At 38.8% G+C, this 21,182-nt stretch overlaps 1 protein-coding gene across 4 annotated transcripts in view; it reads right to left on the bottom strand.

Moving 5' to 3' along the window:
• Positions 1–21,182, bottom strand: part of ift81 (intraflagellar transport 81 homolog) — a 109,058-nt gene that overhangs the window by 4,923 nt on the left and 82,953 nt on the right. For 3 of the 4 annotated variants that reach the window (XM_078554158.1, XM_078554160.1, XR_013578200.1), the window contains one exon: positions 20,614–20,659. In XM_078554158.1, coding sequence (XP_078410284.1) covers positions 20,614–20,659 — 46 coding nt within the window. Of the gene's footprint in view, positions 1–20,425; positions 20,523–20,613; positions 20,660–21,182 lie in introns of those variants that run through there. The other variant, XM_078554159.1, reaches the window with a different exon arrangement.

Below are 21,182 nucleotides of genomic sequence, written 5' to 3'. Positions count from 1 at the left end.
AAAATTTAGATGATTTTAAAAAATGACATGAAGCAACACGAAGTGAATTATTTAATTAAATAATTACTAAGGCTTGGAGTCTCTTGGTGCTTGTCTGAGCACACATTGAGGAATTGGACAGGAGGTTTTGATAGAAAACCCCCGAATTGGAACCCAGTAAGAGTTGGAATGAACATGTACGAGCCCAATGTTCTTTTTCTATCCTACATACGTAATGTAACATTCAATAAGAGGATTAAAATTCCTATTCCTGCAAATACTGATGTTACCACAGCCCTCTTTCCTAAAGTGTTAAAAAATTGTCTGCAAACCAAAGGTAGTAGTGCAGGAATGGCTCTCGAGCAACAGAATCATCATACTTGTTAACTGGCCCTAGAAAAAGAACAGAAGATGATGCTTAAATACTTCTCTGCAGTAATGGTGATGGAATTGATGCTTTTCCTCTGGTGGGTGGAACTACTCGGTTTTAGATTTTAAAAGTTCACTAGTCTGTTGGCACACCCAAGATGTTTTGTGGGACTCATTGAATCTTTGAAGATAATCGCAAGGTGGATGATATAAGATGCTTCAAAGTACTGCTGGTGTCAAAGCAGGTAAATGGTGTTGCTCATTGTCAAATGGCCTAGTTATTACAACAGCAACTCTTTCCAAATGAGGACTTCGATGTTTGTTGTTCTTCTGCTTGCACATTCGTACACGGTAGGCTGAAGGGCCTCTTTCCGTGCTGTAAAGCTCTATGATTCTATGACCATCTGCAAATTTTAAGAAATGTTTCATGCCACTGCTACTATTGAAATGCTTCCCAATTCAGCTGAGAGAGAACGCACAATGATGTACTGTGATGTCACACAGTTGGTGACATGACAGTGATAAATGACAAATCTCATTTACATGGTCATAGCATAGATTCTTCCAGTTGCCTTCTGGGATCTTTGTATTGAATGGTGATTCTGAAGGACTTACTGATACACTGAAAAAACCCAAATTTTGTGTTATGACCTCGGGGATACCAGTTTGAGTATTTGTGATCCACAGTTCTTTTTCTTTTAAAAAGCAACACTGAAAAATTCAAGTTGGTCTTGCTTTCTCTATTTGCCTGTTTGTTTTCTTCTTTCTAAAACCACAGACTGGCAAGAATTCTTTGAAGCTACTGTGTGTACACTTGACAGGCTACAATATATTAATTGTAGTAATCATGAGTATAATGACATGTTTTACATATTCTACTTATTATTGCCTACTGTATTATAAATTGTTATATTGGCCACCAAACAACTGTTCTATTACTTTTTTCTGAATAGTGTCCTGCAATTTAATTCATGTATTCTGAATTAATTCATGTGCTATATTTATCTTCCCACCGACTTCCCTATATTGAAAATGGGTAAATATAGTACATGGTGTTATTTTTGCCATTTCCACACTGATCAAATTGGGGCCATATGGAAGGTTTTAATTGGTTGAAAGACATTTTTAATCGGTATCCACTCATCTATATAGTAGTTGATTCCTATGATTAAATCTCACCACATTTAGCACATTACTTTTTTGATCTGATATCACAAGGACTAACATTTTGCATTATGGTCCATAATTTTACATCACAATGTGGCAACATCTCAGTCAGTAAACAAGTGACAAATTAAAGTGGATTGCTCACCACATTAATTCAAGGCACAAGATTATGCATGCTGTAACTGTTCAGTTTGAGTGTGTTAAAATATTGCTCTTGTGATCTCCAGTATATCTCTAAAGTATACACTACTGGGTGTTACTTTCAGAATCATTACTTATTAAGAGCAAGAAAGAGCTTTAACAAAAAAAATAGTTGTTCTAAATGATTTAATTTAATCCAAAATGTGATACATTGCTCAAAACAGGAAATTGTCCGTAAGCAATTTCCTCTAAAGTGGGCAATAAGGTATCACAAGGCAATCTTTAAGTCTATATTTTCACACACGCACACATATACAAATACCTTTGCCTCTGGTGAAGAAATTAAATGAGCACAGTTGATATAATTGTTTTAAGACAAATTATTCAAGTTTGTTCCAGTAAGTAAATACATGCAAAAACCCTTTCTCCATCTCTGTAAATTTATCACATATGCTGTGCACCCCTCCCCACTTTTCTGTAATACAAATGATAGTACAACAATATTTTAAACTTGTCTCAGCCACAATTTACATGATATCACCTATAAGAGAAAATGGTCAGGAAAGCTACCATATTGTTATGAAACCACAAATTGTTCATTGATGTGCTGCAGGGAAGGAAACCTATCTCTACTTAGCCTGGCTTACATATGACTCAAGTCCACACCAAATGACTGACCTTCGAAGTGGTCTATTAAGCTACTCACTTACAAAACCAAATTGCTTTAAAGTACAAACTCTCCAGCCAAGCTGTTCCAGCTACGCTGCGAGACTAGTGTCTACCCGACAGAAAATTCATCGAGGCTTCCTCCCCTACCACAGCACTTAAACTAATCAAGGACACAAAATTGTGAGACTGTGAATGAGGTGCATTTTCTTTCCTCATCCTTTTTGACTCGTCTACAGCTACTGAAAGTGAACCGCACCATCCTCCTTCATCTTTCCTTCGTTAATCAGTTGAGTGGGACTGGCCTTGCCTAGTTCCACTCTTACCTATTTAGAGAACCTGCTGCTCCTCCCGCACCTGTTTTGTTACCTCTGGAGTCCTCACAATGACTTGGCCCCCTCCTCTTGCTCAACTACACGCTGCCTCTCAGTGACATCACCCAGATCTACTTCACCACCTCCTCTCTCAGACCCCAACTACTGTCTCTGTCTGACATCCAGTCCTGGATGAGTTGTTAATGTTAGTGAGGAACACAAGGATGATTTAGCAGGTCACATTAAGACAATATAAATTTGGATAACAAAATAGGAAGGGAAATGGTGTGCAATGAGATGAGGATGGAGGCCTGCAGGCATTTTAGATAAATACTTGGGAGCTACAGGGCAATTTTAACCTTACCAACACAACTGGAATAAAGATAATATACATGTGTTTAAAGAATGGAATACTCTTTCCACGCATCCAGTACTGCTTTTAAGATTAGTTTTTCTAATCCAAGAAACACCGCTTGATTTGATTCTGAGAAATGAAATGGCACAAATAACTGATATGAAAATAGTAGAATAATTAGGACATAGTGACTATTACATATTAAGTTTGAGTAAGGATAGAAAAGGATAATCATGAGTTAAAGTCAAAGGAAAAGACAAATTTCAATGGAATAAAAGATGATCTGATCCAACTTAACTGGGCAGGAAAGCAAACAGACAGGTTGAATGCATTCAGCACTGAAACAGATTTTTGGGTACTAAGGGAATTAAGTGATATGGCTGGGAAGATGGAGTTTGAGGTAAAATACCTTACTGAATGGCAAAGTAGACTCAAAGGGCTGAATGGGCTACTCCTGCTCCTGTTTCTTATATTCTGATGATTTTGTTGAAGAATCAGTAGGAAATCTTAAAATATGAGTTGCATAGAGTACAAAAAATTTCCTACAGAGTAAAAATGTAGATACAGCAAAGTACAGAGTTCTAAGGATAAACAGAGTTCTAAAGCTAAACTAAAGCTTAAAAAGGAGTTAGGCTAATAATACTAAAGGTGGTCATTAGGATTATACAAAACGAGTAGGGATACTAGCAAGACTAATAGGGAATATAAAAAATCTAGCAGATATGAAAAGAAATAAAAGGGTTTTAACAATCATATAAAAAGGTAAAAGAATAGTTAAATAATACCATAGGCCCACTCAGGGATAAAGGAGGGTGTCTGATCGCAGAGAAAGATGGTGGGAGTAAGGACATTGTTGTACTGGAGGAGGATATGGAACAATGGTTACAGCTAACAGTAGAAAAAATATTTGGAGGGGGAAAAAAAACTAGATGAATAAATTACTGAGTCCCGATGGCATGTTTCCCCAGGCTGCTGAAAATCTAGAAAAGATAACAAGCCCTTGTCACAATTTTTAAAACCTTAAAAATGTAAATTATGCCATTGGACTGAAGGATTGTCAAGGTAACACTGTTCAAAAAGGGAGAGAAGGGCAAATTTGGTTACTGTAGACCAGTTATTCTAACATTAGTTCAACATTCTTAGAATCCATAATTTGAGATAAAATTAGTAAGCATTTAAAAGTGCATGCGTTAATCAATGAAGTCTAGTTAAACAACAGTGGAGTTTGACAAATATAATTGTTTTGAAGTGGCCAATTGAATAGATAAAAGAAATGCAGCAAATGTAGTGTATATGGATTCGTAGAAGATAAATATTTCACAAGAGGCTTCTCAGAAAAGTTCTCATGTTAGGTATAGTAGGATATGTAGCAGCATGGATAGAACAATGCCTGTCTAACAGGAAATTGATAAGAATAATTGGGTGTTATTTGGACTGGAATGGTACACTCCAGGGGTCAATGCTAGGACAATTATTTTTCTTCATTATATAGATGATTTGGACTTGGGTATAGGGAACAAAATCTTTGAATCTACAGGTGATCAAAAGCAGACTCACCTGGATGAGAAACTGTAGTTGCAAGGGTAGACATGAGAAACTAGGATAATTTTCAATTCAGCAGAGAAAAATGAGAGATTCAATGGATGTTTTAATAATTATGAAAGAATTGAAAATAGAGCGAATAAGAAAAATCTATTTTCTCTGGCCGTGGGGGAGGGGGCAAGACAGTAATAAGGGATCATTGCTTTAAAATCATCACAAAAAGGACAGAGTTTAGTAAGGACATTTTTTTTTAAACTCAGAGGGTTCTTGGAAAATGGAATGTTTTGCTACTGGAAGTGGCTGAGACAAAGACCATAGTAGCATCATATATCATGGGCAAAGTGGATCTACTGAATGCATTCACTGTAGATTGCAAACAGGACCTTAAATTTTTAACTGATTAATTAGACTATGGGTGAGTTACATTGAATGTGCATGTGTGGCCTCTGGAGGCAATCAGATCAAGCCAAATGTATTCTTGGCTTTTCTGTCATGCACCTTTCATCATAACAGTCCCATGAGACAGCAATGAAGTTTAGTATTTTGCTTTCTTAAATAATCAATAAAAATGGTCTTTAATCTACCAGGTTCATTATTAGAAAGGAATGAAACCGTAATGTGTAATATGTAACACAACCCACGGCTACTATTCCAGATGCATAGACAGAAGACATGAAATAGAAAGAGATGTGGCAGACATTCCCAAATGAAGGGTTCTCAAATTTAAATTACTTTATAGCTGGGGCAAGATCCAAATATAAGTGCTTAGCTAATGAATGAAACGGCAGCAGGAATATGGTAACCATGGACTTTCTGTGGCTGCCTCATGTTGATTTCTGAAGGCTGAAACTGCCAGCAAATCATGGTAATTTGTGCACAGCAGGGAGTGCATCTTCTCAATAACTGGCTCAGCTCAAGCTCTATCATAGCATATAAATTCTGATAGCATAAAAACAGTCTATCCAAACTCATGCGTATTTTTGTCTCTTCTGTGTGACAATTATTATGGGATGTATTGGTGCAGTGCCCGGTTTGTGCATAAATCTCTAATTTTTGTTACTCTGAATTTTTTAAAAATAAAAGACAACAGGGGATATATAGTGAGTAGATGTGGATCACTGCTTCTCCCACAATAAGCTACTTTATGGCTCATAGGTAGCTGTCAGAGTCAGAAAATTGAGCATAAAAATAGGCTGACGTTTCAGAACAGTACTGTGGTGGGAGTGCTATCTTTCTGAAGATATGTTAAACCAAGGCCCTGTTTGTCTTCTCAGGAGGACATATAAGAGCCCTTGGCACTGTTTCGTAGGAGAGCAGGGGAGTTCTCCCAATATAGTGAATATTATTTGTGCCTCAATCAGCATTACTAATCCCACAGATTTCCTGGTCATGATCTCACTGCTGTTTGTGGAACCTTGCTGTGTTTGAAGAGGCTGTTGTATTTGAGGTGAAAATGACCGCCCTTGACACCAAGACCGCATTTGACTGAATGTGGCATCAAGGAGCCCTAGTAAAACTGGAGTCAATGGAAATCAGGGAAAACTCTCCACTGGTTGGAGACCATGCCTGGCACAAAGGAAGATGGTTGTGGTTATTGGAGGTTAACCATCTTAATCCCAGGGCATTGCTGGAGGAGTTCCTTAGGGCAGTGTCCTAGGCCCAACCTTCTCCAGCTGCTTCATTAATTACCTTCCCTCCATCCTAAGGTCAGAAGTGGGGATGTCCACGGATGACTGCACAATGTTCACCATTCATGGCTCCTCAGATACTGTGCAGAAAGATCTGGATAATATTCAGGCTGATATGTGGTAAGTAACATTCATGCAACACAACTGCGAGGCAATTACCATCTCCAACAAGAGAAAATCTAATGATCTCTCCTTGACATTCAATGGCATTACCATCACTGAATCCCCATTATCAACATCCTGGGGTTACCATTGACCAAAAGCTGAATGGACCAGCCATATAAATGCTATGGCTACAAGAGCAGGTCATAGGTTGAGAATTCTGCAGTGAGTAACTCACCTCCTGACTACCTGAAGCCTGTTCACCATCCACAAGGCACAAGTCAGGAGTGTGATGGAATACTCTCCATTTGCCTGGATGAGTGCAGCTCCAATAACACTCAAGAAGCTCAACACCATCCAGGACAAAGCAGCCTACTTGATTGACACCCTATCCACCATCTTCAACATTCACTCCCTCCACCACCGATGTACAGTGGCAGCACTGTGTACCATCTACAAGGTGCACTGCAGCAATCTCACCGAGGCTCCTTTAACATCATCTTCCAAACCTGCGACCTCTACCACCCAAAATGACAAGGGCAGGAGATGCATGGGAACACCGCCACCTTCAAGTTCTTCTCCAAGCCACACATCATCATGACTTTGAACTATATCGCCATTCCTTCACTGTCACTGGGTCAAAAGCTTGCAACTCCCTCCCTATCAGTACCGTGGGTGTTCCTACAACACATGGACTGCAGCGGTTCAAGAAGATGGCTCACCATTACCTTCTCAAGGACAAATAAGTGTGGGTCTAGCCAGTGACATACACATCCCATGAGTGTGTAAATAAAAAAATTTAAAAATCATACATTCTAACAGTGATAATGCTGCAGAAGGACTTGTTTGTGAAAGGTGCTGTATAAATGCAAGTTTTTTTCTACCCTTTATTAATGATCAGATGAAGGCTTTGGAGAACTGTTGCAAGTTTGCAGATGCAAGTTGATTGTAGTGTATGCGCATGGTTCGGGCTAATGCCAACCATGTGTTTCGAACTAAAGTCTGTTGAGAAATAAGGAAAGAAAATCTTGCATTTATATAGTGCTTTTCATGACCACCGGATGTCTGAAAGCACTTTACAGCCAATTAAGTACTTCTGAAGTTTCAATGTTTTAAAGAAGCACAGAAGCTGTATTTGCGCACAGTGAACTTCCACAAACAGCAATATGATAATGACTAGATAATCTGTTTTTCTGATATTGATTGAGGGATTAATATTGTCCAAGACACCAGGATAGTTCACCTGCTCTTCTTCCAAATATGGATCTTTGACATCCACCCAAGCAGTCAGAGGCAGCCATGGTTAAATGTCTCATTTGAAAGATGGCACCTCTGACTGTGCAGCACTTGCTCATTACTGCACTGGAGCATCAGCCTTTGTATGCTCAAGCCCTGGAGTGGGACTTAAACTTGGACCTGAGAGATTCAGAGGCAAGAATGCTACCCACTGAGCTGCAGCTGGAAAGAGACTTTGGTCTTATCATACTTAAATCTCTAAAGGTTCATGACTAATCATAAGAAATAAGAGAAGGCAATTTAGCCCATTAATAAGATCATGGTTGATCTGATGGTGTCCTTAACTCCACTTTCCTGCCCGCTCCCATAACCCTTGATTCACTTGTCAATCAAAAATCTGTCTCACTCAGCCTTGAATATATTCAATGATCCAGCCTCCACTGCTCTCTGTAGAGAATTCCGAAAACTAATGACCCTGTGAGCGAAGAAATTCTTACTCATTTCCATCTTAAATGGAAGGTCCTTTATTTTCCAAAAGTGTCCCCTAGTTCTAGATTCTCCTGTGAGGGAACTAGTGCCATGACTTACCAGAAAAGCAAATAGATTATATACTAGCAATATTTCGTAACAATCTATTATGAAACAAAAAGCATTATATTGTCTGTATAAGTCATTGGTTGGAACTCATCTGGACCACCAAGTCCAATTTTACTATTTTCAATTGGTGGGTGTTTTGAATCACTGGAAATGGTTCAAAGGTGGGCAACTAGATTGTTGCCTACCTTACAAACCCTTAGTTACCATAACAGGGCTTAGAGAGCTGGGTATTTTCATGCTTTAAAGTGTAGACTTCAGGAGAATTTGATTGAAGTGTTTAGGACAATGAAGGGACTAGGCTGTGTCTGTGTCCATGTGGACAAGTTATTTTAATTAGCTAAGTTAGGGAGAGTGAGGGGTCATATATAAAAATTACATAAACAAAGAACCAGCTTAGATGAAGACAACTGATCTAACAGAAAAACAAAATTCTTAAGGGGCATAAAACAGGTTTGATAGAGACATAAAACAGGGCAGGGAGGATGCTTCCTCTGACTGCAGAGTCTAGAACTAAGGGTCCATCTCATAGTAAGAGGTCGGCCATTTAGAACTAAGATGAGGAGAAATTTCTTCACTCATAGGGTTGTGTATCTTTGGAATTCTCTACACAGTGCGCTGTGGATCCTCAGTCATTGAGCATATTCAATACAGAGGTCAAAAGATTTGTGGCTACTAAGGGAACTAAGGGATATGGGAAATAGTGCAGGAAGGTGGAGTTAGGTAGAGATCAGCCATGATGTTACTGAATGGCGGAGAAGGTTTGAAGAGCCAAATTGTCTATACCTGCTCCTATATTTTTACGTCAAGATTATTTGCTTTCCACATAGGGTCATCAACCTTTTGAATAAGTTGCTGGTTTGTGCATTGCTAATGGATTCACTGAAAGCATTAAAGAGGAAACTGGATGAGTTCCTGATTGTGACTGATAAAAGCGTCAAAAAGGTAGGTGGATCATTCAGTGACTGTGTCAAATAGAAGAGAAGGTGTCTGTGACCTAATGTACTCCGATAACATTGTAGCAGTCACAGAGGAATCTTCTAAGGGATAGTCATCCTGATGTTTTCTTTCAGGTACTTCAGTCTCCAAGCAGCTAGGGCCCATCTCCTCAGGAATTCCCAAATCCAAGCCCTTTTGTATGGCATTGCTGTGTAGGATACAGCAGGCTGTAACTATGCAGGACACATGAAGTTGTGCATACATACTCCTGACCTGTTAAAACCATTAAATTGCTCCTTTAAGGCCCTGATAGTCCTCTTTATGACCACTCAAGTAGAGATTAATGCTTTGCTTTGTAGCACTGCTGTTGTTTTTGCAACTCTTAGAGCAGTCATCATCCTTGGGAGCAAAAGGTACACCTAGTCACCCACAAGCCTTGTTAACATAATTCAGGGAGGGCTGAATTCCGAAGGATGAATGCATTTTCCATGTTAGAAAGTTTTGCCTTTACATGCAGGGTTGCTAACCCTCCAGGACTGGCCTGGAGTCTCCAGGAATTGAAGGTCAATCTCCAGAATATTTCTGTGGGCAACCATGAAGAAAAATCATCAGGACATTCAAACAAGCTTTTTTTTTAAACAATTCTCTTTACCAGATATAAAAATATTTAAAATGGGAAAAAGGGCTGTTTGTAAGCATCATCCAATTGAGTAATAAGTCTTTTTGCTTTCCAATTGGCTTTGGAAGGCAGTGCATCACAGGATGGATGCACTGGCCAACTAATGGCAAAAGCGCGGGGACAAGTCATGTAATGAAACCTCCAGGAATACATTTAATCACAGTTAACAACCTTATATGTGCAGGATCATTTGCTTGTTGTCAAGTACAATTTAAGTTCCTGAAGTGGAAACCCTTTCTGTTAAGAAAGTAAGGGGATTAACTGTGTGGGCTCCAAAATCAATATCGATGGCATCTAGATACACTGAGCCCTGGGAGCAACCTCATAAAATTGGATGGCTCTTTCTTATTGCTTGCTTGGTGCAATGCCAAACAGCATGCATTCCCCAGCTCGTCTCACCTGCTGAACACATGCCTATACTGGTATTAAAGATCCGCCATGGCTGCCTGAAGTGCTCCAGTACCATAAAAGTTCTGCATGCTCATCGCCCAATAGCCACAAATAGAGCAGTGTCGCCAGAAGACTGACTGCACAAACTGATGCAGTGGCTTGCACAGCTGTCATTTTGCTTCTTTGTGAAGTTCACGCTTTTCATTCAGTCTCTTCTAAATTCATTTCTTCTGTGATCCATTCTCCTTAAATGTCGTCTCCCAGTCCTTTCTCCCAAAATTTCCTGATCCTCCTGTTTAATGATAATGGAATACAAAGTTATGCCTATAGCTTTCACTACTGGTGGGAATGTGGAGGCAAAATCTCCCAATTGTCTTTCACTCCAAGGCAGCCAGGTGCAAGGCCAGTACTGTCGATGCTCATTGCAACAGACAAAAAGTCAATCCTGTCTGCAGAAATCATTACCCTAACTCTGCACACACTTCAGTTCAATTATTCCTCACATCCATTAGTCTCAGCGGATTCTGGAAAAAGCTACACCGTATATTTTTCATCCTAACTTGCCACCTAGTGCATTGAGAGCATAAATCTAGGAGATTCAGGGCTGTAATGCCACTGACTCTCAATTAAATATATTTAAATTAGCTGCATAGGGATTCAGTGTACAGCTTGTAGAAAGAAAGAGCCAGATTGCATTTAGAAATTTGGGTGGATAAAGTTTGAGGTGGAAATGCAATCCATCCCAATTTTATGGCCAGAAAACAGGTTGCCCTGATTTTATACTGCTACTTGTCTGTTTCTTAAGCTATGCCTTACAGTAATCATCCATTAGGGATGTACTGTATATCTACTGTCATTGGTTAAAATGCATTGTTGTATGATATAATTAATCATTTGCCCAGATAACGTCCCAATATAAAATCTAATTATCCCTACTTTTGATGTGTTTTTTTGAGAACCGTGATATAATACTGCAAAGTTAAGTACCTGGGAATGGAGTAGATCAATGAGGTAAATAACTTTCTTTTTACCTACTTTACCTATTAGATAAATGAATTTTCCGTCTTTGACAATAGATAATTTTATTCAGTAAAATAAAAATTTAGGAAAGTCTCAAATCTTTAAACCTTGTCCAACTGCAAGTCCTCATTTGAATGAATCCAGTAAAGGCTATTTAATTAAAAAGAATCAACTTGTAATCATTCTGCACCCTGCTAATTTCTAATGAAATTCAAGACATCATCCTAATACCAACAAAATTTATCAGCCTTGTAATTAGTGATACTTCACCCCAACCAACCTAATTTTCCCCACAGATGTACTTGGGCATTCCATTAATGTTTCTGCCACTGAATGGCACAAACTGACACATATCTAATAATGCCCTAGGTCTGGATTTTGTGTGTCCTGAGAAATACCAAAAGCAGCGTGCCGAATAAATAGTAAGAAAATGCTGGCTATCATCTCGACAATCCCTCTAACAGGCCTAATGACACAGCAAAACTTTAAAAACAAGGAAAGTTGTGAAGATAGCTGTGGGCCTTTGGATGTTCACCACTCTCCTGGTGTATCAAAAGGAAAACAGAAGTTATGTTTGATGGCTATAATTCAATTCAAACCCATCTAATGATCTTGCAATGTTGACACTAAAATACATTTCCTTTGTGGAGCTTTTGCCTTTTTAATTGTCAATGTTTTCCATGTTAATGGAATTAGTAGCAGATGGATTGCTAAGTAAATGAGCCATTTTGAATTACAGATATTCAGGGGTTTCAGCTTTAATCCTTGGTTTTTGCTGTAGTTGCTCTTAGCCAATGGCAGTTAGGAAAATACAACTGTTTTCAGGGATTCTTTGGAGAGGTTTTAAAAAATTTCAAGCCGGGTTTCTGCTTACCATTTTCCAGTTCTCCTCCTATAGTCTAGCTCCACAATGAAATAGCCTGTTGATACAATTGTGACACATAACTGAAAAAAGACTTACTTAGAGGATACACAAGGGTGGCCTTGTGGCACAGTGGGTAGGGTCCCTGCCTGTGAGCCAGCAGCTCTGGGTTCAAATCCCACCCCAGTACTTAACAGTCAAATGGAAGGTATGATTATCAACTTGCAAACCCCTCCTACAAACGCAATGGCAGGCAGTAAAAGTGGGAGAGATTCCTTGTTAGCCATGTGATGGAAAAGAAGTTGGAGCCTCTACCATCACTATCCTTGGCTCCAGACTACAACATGCATCTAACAGCCAATATGCCACAGCAGCTCAGACTCCCCAAGACATCCACCACCAGAAGATGCACCAGATAGATGCTGGTGGTTGCAGAACATGAGTCAGTGTGTTCAGGAGAAGGGGAGAAAATTAAGCAAAAAATTAATTGTACAAGATTCTGTTTCCAATATTTTGCAAGATTATCCCATAGCCCCAAAAGCTTTTTTTTTTTTTATACATGCCTTCTCTGCTCCTCTGACTCATGCATCTGCCCTCTGCCCATTCCCTTCCCACCACTTTTGGCAGCCAATATGTTCAGCCACTTATTTCTTAGTCTCTGAGATTTTCTTCCTAAACCACCCTGCCTTTCCAACTTCCTCCTCTTCTTTAAGGCCATCCTTAAAACTCACATCTTTGATTAAGCTATCATTTATCTCTTCGGCATGGCCTCCATTCTCCCTCACCTCTCATGATCTTTGCCTCCATTAAAAAGTGCTACCTAAACGAAAGCTGCTGCAATATATATTTCTCTGAAATTCAATTTAAGGTGGGTATTATAGTGAATATTTCAACTCCAAACAATTCATGATATACATCAGATGGGAAGTCCTTGGTGTTGTTAACAGCTGCTACTCCCCAGTTTCATAATTCCTCACCTTTCAACCTTCAAGTTAACACTTAATACCTAATTTTATTTCTTTCTCAAATATAAACTTACTGAATTTCACCATCTTTGGAAGATTTAAAAGCAGTGAAGTTATTTGAAATAACAAATTAATTTCAAATCTATCAGTCTAAAGAGGTTCCTTTATAGCAAATTAAATGAACCATGTATCCTAACGTGGTTTAAATATAGAACTAACTAGGATATTAGAAGGGATAACTATGTTCATAACTAATATCCACTTCAGCTGAAAATTATTTACATAGTGCTAAGTCTTATGTACTACGGATATTAATTATGGATCTGGTTTGCCCTTGCATAATACTGCATGCCAAGACTGTGGGAAGTCCCAACACCAGTTAGTGCCTATACTGCTAAGCTCCGAGAATAGCTAACATCTATTCTGCCTGGACAATTGAGTGGATATATCTGTTCGAATACAGGGTGCATTCCTGCAATTCCTGGTTCTGATTAACAGCTGCCAAGCATATTTCCCAAGACCCACTAGAACATGCAATGAATTATTTTTGTCAGGAAGTTATTGCTAAGCTTATCTGCACTTCTTATAAACAGTTTTATCTAAAATCTGGTAAATTTGTACATGATCTAAGGCCTAGAATGTAAGATAGACAATCTGGGGAGTGATGGAGATAGTTTGAAAAGCTTTTTTTAAATTAATACTTCTCAGGAATTGCAAATGCATTGTCCAGCTACATGGCTTCCAAAGTTGGTATTTGAGCTTTTCTTGTCAATCCATATCTTCGTACTGACAATAAATACAGTGCAACTTCAGATGGCATTTTGTATTGTTTACATTATATTAGAATGCAAACGAATGAAAAGCACTGATTTTAGGCAAATAAAAATTTAATTTCTAGTTTCAGTTGCCATTTAAGTAATGGTGTCCCTCTACGATCAAAATTTGCATTTCTTTTACTGTTGAGTCATTGAACATATCATCTCATTGTACAGATGGGGTACTCTAAAACAAAATGGGCCTGACTTTGCTGTAGCTGGCATCTAATAGCATCTTCAATTTTAAAAAAAATATTCATTCATGGGAAGTGAGCGTTGCTGGCTAGGCCAGCATTTATTGCCCATCCGTAACTGCCCTTGTTCAGAGGGCATTTAAGAGTCAACCACATTGCTGTGGTTCTGGAGTCACATGTAGGACCTGGAGTCACCAGGTAAGGGGACAGCAGATTTCTTTCCCTGAAGGACATTAGTGAACCAGATGGGTTTTTACAACAATCGACAATGGTTTCATGGTCATCATTAGACCTTTAATTTCAGATTTTTATTGAATTCAAATTCCACCATCTGCCGTGGTGGAATTCAAACCCAGATCCCCTGCGCCTTTGGATTACTAGTCCAGCGACAATAACACTACACCATCACACCACCCCCCCCCACCTAATTAGTGAGACGTGTCTTGCACGTTTGGATATTTACATTTTTTGTGGCGTGTGCTGAAATGCAGATCGGGTGATTGCTTTGCAGGACACCTCCATTCAGTGCGCAAGCGTGACCAACCAAAATGATCCACTTTGTTTTCACGCTGACATTTCAGTCCTCGGCTTATTGCAGTGTTCCAATGAAATTCAACACAAGCTTGAGAAACAGCGGCTCATCTTTCGATTGGGTACTTTACAGCCTTCCAGGCTGTAATCCCTTCCCCCATTCTTTGCATGTTTCAGTCTTAATCTTGCTTTTCTCTTGGTTTTGCTTTCAGTCAGCAGCTGTTCATTATTCTACCATTCACACTTCCTCTGCACACATCTTTTGTTTCTTTACTTGACACATTATTACTCCCTTCGGCTCTGCCCCACCAACTCTTATCATTGGTCTTCCGCCCTATCAGAGATATTCCCTTCTGTACTTTTTCCATCCTTTCCCATTTGACCTACTTAAAACCTATTACACATTTCCAACTTTTCCTAGTTCTGACGAAAGGTCATCAACCTGAAGCATGACGCAGACCTTCCAGTCACTTGCCATTTCAAAACACCATCTTGCTCTCATGTTCACATGTCCGTCTTTGGCCTGCTGCAATGTTCTAGTGAAGCCCAATGCAAACTGGATGAACAGCATCTCATCTTTTGATTAGGCACTTTACAGCCTTCTGGACTTAACATCGAGTTCAACAACTTCAGACCATGAACACTCTCCTCAATCCTCACCCCTTTTTTAATCCATTTAAAATTTTTATTTAATTATTTACTTTTTCTATTTTTATTATCTTTTTTTAAAATCATATTTCCCCAACTGCAACACCGCCCCCCACATCTTACAGGGCCATCTGTCACTTGTTTCTATGTTGTGCTTTCACAGAGCATTGACCATTGTTCTGCTATTAACACATTCTGCTATCTTACCTTTATGCCACTATCAGCACCTTCTTTAGTCTTTAACACTACCATTAACACTCCCTTTGTCTTGTGTCCATGACATCTTTGTCAATTTATCCTGAGTTCCCACCTATTCCTGACCTATTTTGCTCTACCTGCTCCATCCCTTCTTAAACAGTATAACACCCATCACATTTCTATTTCTCTTTAGCTCTGAAGAGTCATATGGACTCGAAATGTTAACTCTGTTTCTCTCTCCACAGATGCTGCCAGGCCTGTTGAGTTTTTCCAGCATTTTCTGTTTTATTTCAGATTTCGAGCAAGCGCAGTATTTTGCTTTAACCTGAAACAAAAAATCTGTTTTTCTCTCTCCACAGATGCTACCAGGCCTGCTGAGTTTTTCTAGCATTTTCTATTTTTATTTCAGATTTCCAGCACCTGCAGTATTTTGTTTTGCTGAAAATATAAACTGATAATGGTGTGGCGAGAGAATAAGGGGATCTGGGACCTGAGTATATGGGGAAAGCAACTGTGCATCTCACTAATCAAGCGGATCAAAGGACTTTGAATTAAACACCTGAACAGTGGAAAAGTAAGTGTAAATTAAGAGTGGGTGAATTCAGTATCAAACCAGGAACAGGAGAAATAAGGAAAGAGGAAGAAAAATTGGACTGAGAAAAACAGAGACAGAAAGGCAAAGTGGGAAAAAAAATTAATATTTTAAATTTTACATTTTTTAAATCTCCAACAATTAATACCTGAAAGAGTGAAACTTTACACTTTCAATAGTTAATTTTCAGTGCCCAAGTTAATTGGCAGTGATTAAGTTATCACATCCTTAAAAGAATGCTTGTAATGACTACTTAACTTTCTATGATGTCAGGAGGATAATACAATGACTGAATATAAAAGGTTCAGAGAAGTGAAAAAGCAATTAACAGAAGAAAAAAGGAAGTATGAAAAGAGGTTGGCAGTTAACATAAAAAGGAATCCTAAAGTCTTCCTTAGACATATAAATAGTGAAAGGGTGGTAAAAGGAGGAGTAGAGTCAATTAGAGACCATAAAGGGGATTTACGCATGAAGGCATGTGGAAAAGCTGAAGTATTAAATTAATATTTTGTATCTGTCTTTACCAAGGAAGGAGATGTTACCCAGACCACAGTGAAAGAGAATGCAATTAGTGCACTACAAGGATTTCAAATTGATAACGAGGTAATAGATAGACTGTCTATACTTAAAGTTGATAAAGCACCGGAATGGATGAGATGCATCCAAGGATACCGAGGGAAGTGAGAGTGAAAATTGTGGAGGCACTGGCTATAATTTTCCATTCTTCCTTAGACTCAGGGCTGGTTTCAGAAGAATTGCAAACATCACACTAAAATAAATGCAAAATACTGCAAATGCTGGAAATCTGAAAAACGGAAAATGCTGGAAAAACTCAGCAGACCTGGCAGCATCTACGGAGGGAGAAACAGAGTTAACGTCAAGTCCAATATAACTCTTCTTCAGAATGAAGCTGGAGTATTACGTCTAGTGCTGGGTGCAGCACTTTAGGAAAGATGTGAAGGCATTGGAGAGAGTGCAGAAAAGATTCACGAGAAGGTTTCAAGGATGAGGAACTTCAGTTATAGATTGGAGAAGTTGGGACTGTTTTCATTGATGAAGAGAAGGCTGAGAAGAAATTTGAAAGGGGTATTCAAAATTATGATGAGTCAGGCCAGAGTAGATAGGGAGAAACTGTTTCCACTCATGAAAGGATCGAGAACGTGAGGACACAGATTTAAAGTAATTGGCAAAAGAAGCAAAAAAGTGCCATGAGGAAAATCTTATTTATGCAGCAAGTGGTTGGGGTCTGGAACTGAGTGTGGTGGAGGCAGGTTCAATAGAGGCATTCAAAAGGAAATTAGAAAGAGAAGAATGTGGAGGGTTATGGGGAGAAGGCAAGGAATAGCACTAGAGGAACTGCTCATTTTGAGAGCCAGTGCAGACATTTAACATTTCTATCTGATTTTTTGTTAAAGGTCAGTCTAGAGCCAATTCTCCAAATTGATATAAATAGTATTGCTGAAAGGAAAAGTGACATTTCAGTGTTGGTGCAATGCCAGGTACAAAGGCCGTGTATCCCAACGACTTGTATCACTTGAGACATTGTATCAAACTGCACATCCCTTCGGCTGTTCGCAATAGACAGAGTACTAACTGTACTCAACCAACCTGTGCTTGCAAACCTCAGAACATAATGTCTAACTTTAGATGTGATTCTGCGATTGGGCAGCACTTGTGGAGTAATCCCGAGTGTGCTAAGAATTACATTAACCAATTTAAGATTATCAGTCAGGCTTGCAATGTAACTCGCTTACGCTTGCTAGAAGCTTTACATATTCACTTGCAGGGATCTGTCCACTGCAGGCAAAAGGAATATGTCCAGACATTGCACCTTTTTTCGAATAAACAAAAGCAAAAACAAAAATAGCAGCTCCCTGGAACATTGGCCATGGTAACATCTCGGCCAGAGCTGACTTGCCAACCAATCAGCACCCCTTTTCTCATGCAGTTTAAAATTGTTGTTCCTTTTGAAATATGGCATTCCTGCATCTGTCCTGATGAGTGCAAGATGAAAATCTTCAATAGTATGTCTCTTTTTTTCAGTAATACTTGTTTTGTATTATGGTGACTATAAATAGTATTATCCAAATACACTTTTTTAAAAATCAGTTGAAGTGAAATTTCTGTAATACAACAATTTATAGACACTTTGGCCTGGATATTCTATTGGGGTCAGGATCCTGATATCAGGATCAAATGTGGGTTCTGACGTCACACCATACAAGGCAGAATTCTGCATGCTGTTACCAAATACATGTGCAGAACAATGCTTCTTGGTCTCCACATGCTGGTGAGATTTTTAATGTTGGAAAAAAGCCGATGAATCGTAGTTGACTAGTACCACAGTACGCCTCTTTTAATGTTTAAAAAAGCTCAAGTTTAAAAATAAGGTCATGCATTGGTTGCAGATACATCATGGCTGACATGTTGTCCTAACAGCATGGGGTTAAAAATCCATGTTGGGAATATTCACCTGGCATGATTTTTGGCAAGCTGGTCAATTAGTGGCATAAGGTACATTCATTGGGCTCCCTAAGATTGTGGGCAGATAGCTGTTTTGTCCCCAACCCAGCCTTCTCGAAACTGATTTCTGGAGGTGGGGGTAGGGGGTGCAGAATGGTGGCGGCAGACTGGCACACCAGTTGGCAGCATGAAATTCTGGGCCCACCCACTACCATCTTGCCCAGCCTTCAATAATCTCGTCCTTCATTAATAAACACTATGGTCAAGAAATTTAATGCCATTGTGCCTGCATTGATCTTGCATTTCAACTGAATCCTATTGCCTTGCCTTTTTACTGTAATTTCTTATATGTATGATCTCAATGGCCTCAGATTCATTTTATACATGAGGCTAATCCCAAATTGGAAGGCACAACATGAACTGTTGTGAAGGAAGCAGTTATGTCCTGGTTTACCAGGAATTAAATACATACCTATTTCACCTTGACCTCCACAGAGATATGCTTATCATCAGATTGCTAGTGAGAATAGAGCCATTTGTCACCAAACCATCTCTGTGTATACACATTTGGTCACCACATGCTGGTGAAATTTCTAATGATAGAAAAAAGCTGGTGCAGTGTAATTGACTGGCACCACAGTAGACCTCTTTTAATGTTTAAAAAAGCCCAAGTTTAATAATAGGGTCATGCATTGGTTGCAGTTACATCATGGCTGACATATTTACCCTAGCAGCATGGGGTTAAAAATCCACCATAAATTGGTGCAACATATTCTTTCAGGTAAACTCAGGATGTGCTCTATAATGAAGCATTAGACTACTGAATGACAAATTGATATATTCCCAGCTTCTTTATGAGGTATAGGTTACAGATGAACTTAGTTTGTTTTCTGTGCTTCAACTGCTACTATAAGCATTGCTGAAGTTGCACAGCACAATGTGCTGAATATGGGACAATAGAATGCATGCTTGCACCCACAGTCTCTGATCTCAGCCAGGCTATCTGGGGTTTAAAGAGGAAAGTTATCCTAGGCCAAACTTCCAGGTTCAGTGGTCGATTATCTTAAACCTTCCAACACAACTTTAAGTAGATTAAGAAGTTCACTGTTCTATGTTGGTTCAGTAACACAAGTACGGCACCTGCCTCTCAACCCAATGGTTGCAGATTTAAAAAGCAATGCTGACTAATGTTGAACCTCATCTGTCATCATTGAGAACAAGTTTGGTCTGCTCCCTGGGGCCAGTAGATTAATGGAAAATTTGATATTGTCATCTCATGCCATTGGCAAGCTTTGCAGAGGAGCTGTTATTTAGATAGATATCTTAAACTCACGTATTACCTTGCTCAAGCAGATTAAAAGTTAAATTGCATTATTTTGACCCAGTAGTACATTTAGCAGATCATCTAACTCCCACCCAAGGAGTTTAATATGGAACTGCAGCAGCAAACAGTTAATAAAATTGGAACGAGGAAAGGTAAAAAATTCCCAAACATAATTTGGGAGTAATTAATGCAAACTTTTCTTCTGTTTTAATATTAAAGAAACTTTTATCCATGCAGGTCAGAATTTCAGATTCTCAGTGGTCAGCCAAATTATTTTAGGCAACTCAAATAACCCAATTCCCAGCCATATATGGGAAAACTAAAATAAGCAAGAAATCGAAGAAACCTTAGTCCTAGGACCAAGAGTATGTGAATCTGCGTCAGCATCAATGTCATCTGGGAATAATCACATGCCACCCTAAATGAATGCAGTTCAGTTCAGCTGCTTGCTACAAATTAGCATTCTTAAATCCTGATGAAGGACAAAACATTTTAAAATTGAAGTTAATACGCAACATATGACTCCATTTATTTACTACTATTGTACAAGTTTCTTTTGCAACCATTTTAAAAGGAATGTGTTGTTATAAATGACATGCCTGCCCTGTTGCTACAGTTCATGTTTGAATTCACAACTGCTGATGTTGCCTCTTCTCAAGAGATTAGTTACTGATGACAACAGCTACAAAGTTTTCTTTCTCGTATAGCTGTGCCAGGACTTCTGGACAGCTGGCTGGATCCTTCATTGTCTGCCAGAAGGCAATGAGTTAGCCAAGACAGATTTTCACAAAGTACAATATCAATCCTTACATGGCCCATTACAGAGAAAGAGACTCTCACCTTTCCCAGATTTTCTTGCTCAAGGATATTTCGATTGTATTGCTCCCTAAAAATATAAAATAATTACTGAATTAATATTCATTGTATTTTTTTTGCTAGTTACTCAATTGGAATTGCAAACAGTTGCATAACCACACTGCAAAATAGGAATAGCAATTTGTATTAGAATAGCTGAGTATCAGACCGACATTTAGTTGGACAATTATTTTGGCAGGTATCACGTGATCATTTTTCCCCTCGAAGTCTGGAAAACATTTACAATGCTGGATGACTTCTCCAGAGCATCAAAGCGTATGATATAATTCAAATTGTTCACATTGGCAGATTGAAAATGCTTCCTTCTTTGTGAAAGTGTGAGGTGCAATATAATTATCTTGGAAGCCAAATTTTTAAGAAGATATTTCCTGGAGAATTATCTTTTCAAATAAACAACCATATTAACAAGCACTTTTGCACCAAGTATAGTTTGATTATTTGGGGTTCTTACAGCCTCATAAGTAGGAAGCATTCTGCACTACTCATTTAATAAATGCACTTCACAGTGGGCAAAGGATAATCCTGTATTTTTG

The sequence above is a fragment of the Cetorhinus maximus genome, chromosome 12, assembly GCF_964194155.1.
Source record: "Cetorhinus maximus chromosome 12, sCetMax3.hap1.1, whole genome shotgun sequence".
NCBI lineage: Eukaryota > Metazoa > Chordata > Chondrichthyes > Lamniformes > Cetorhinidae > Cetorhinus > Cetorhinus maximus.
This window is presented reverse-complemented; position numbering and strand designations above follow the sequence as displayed.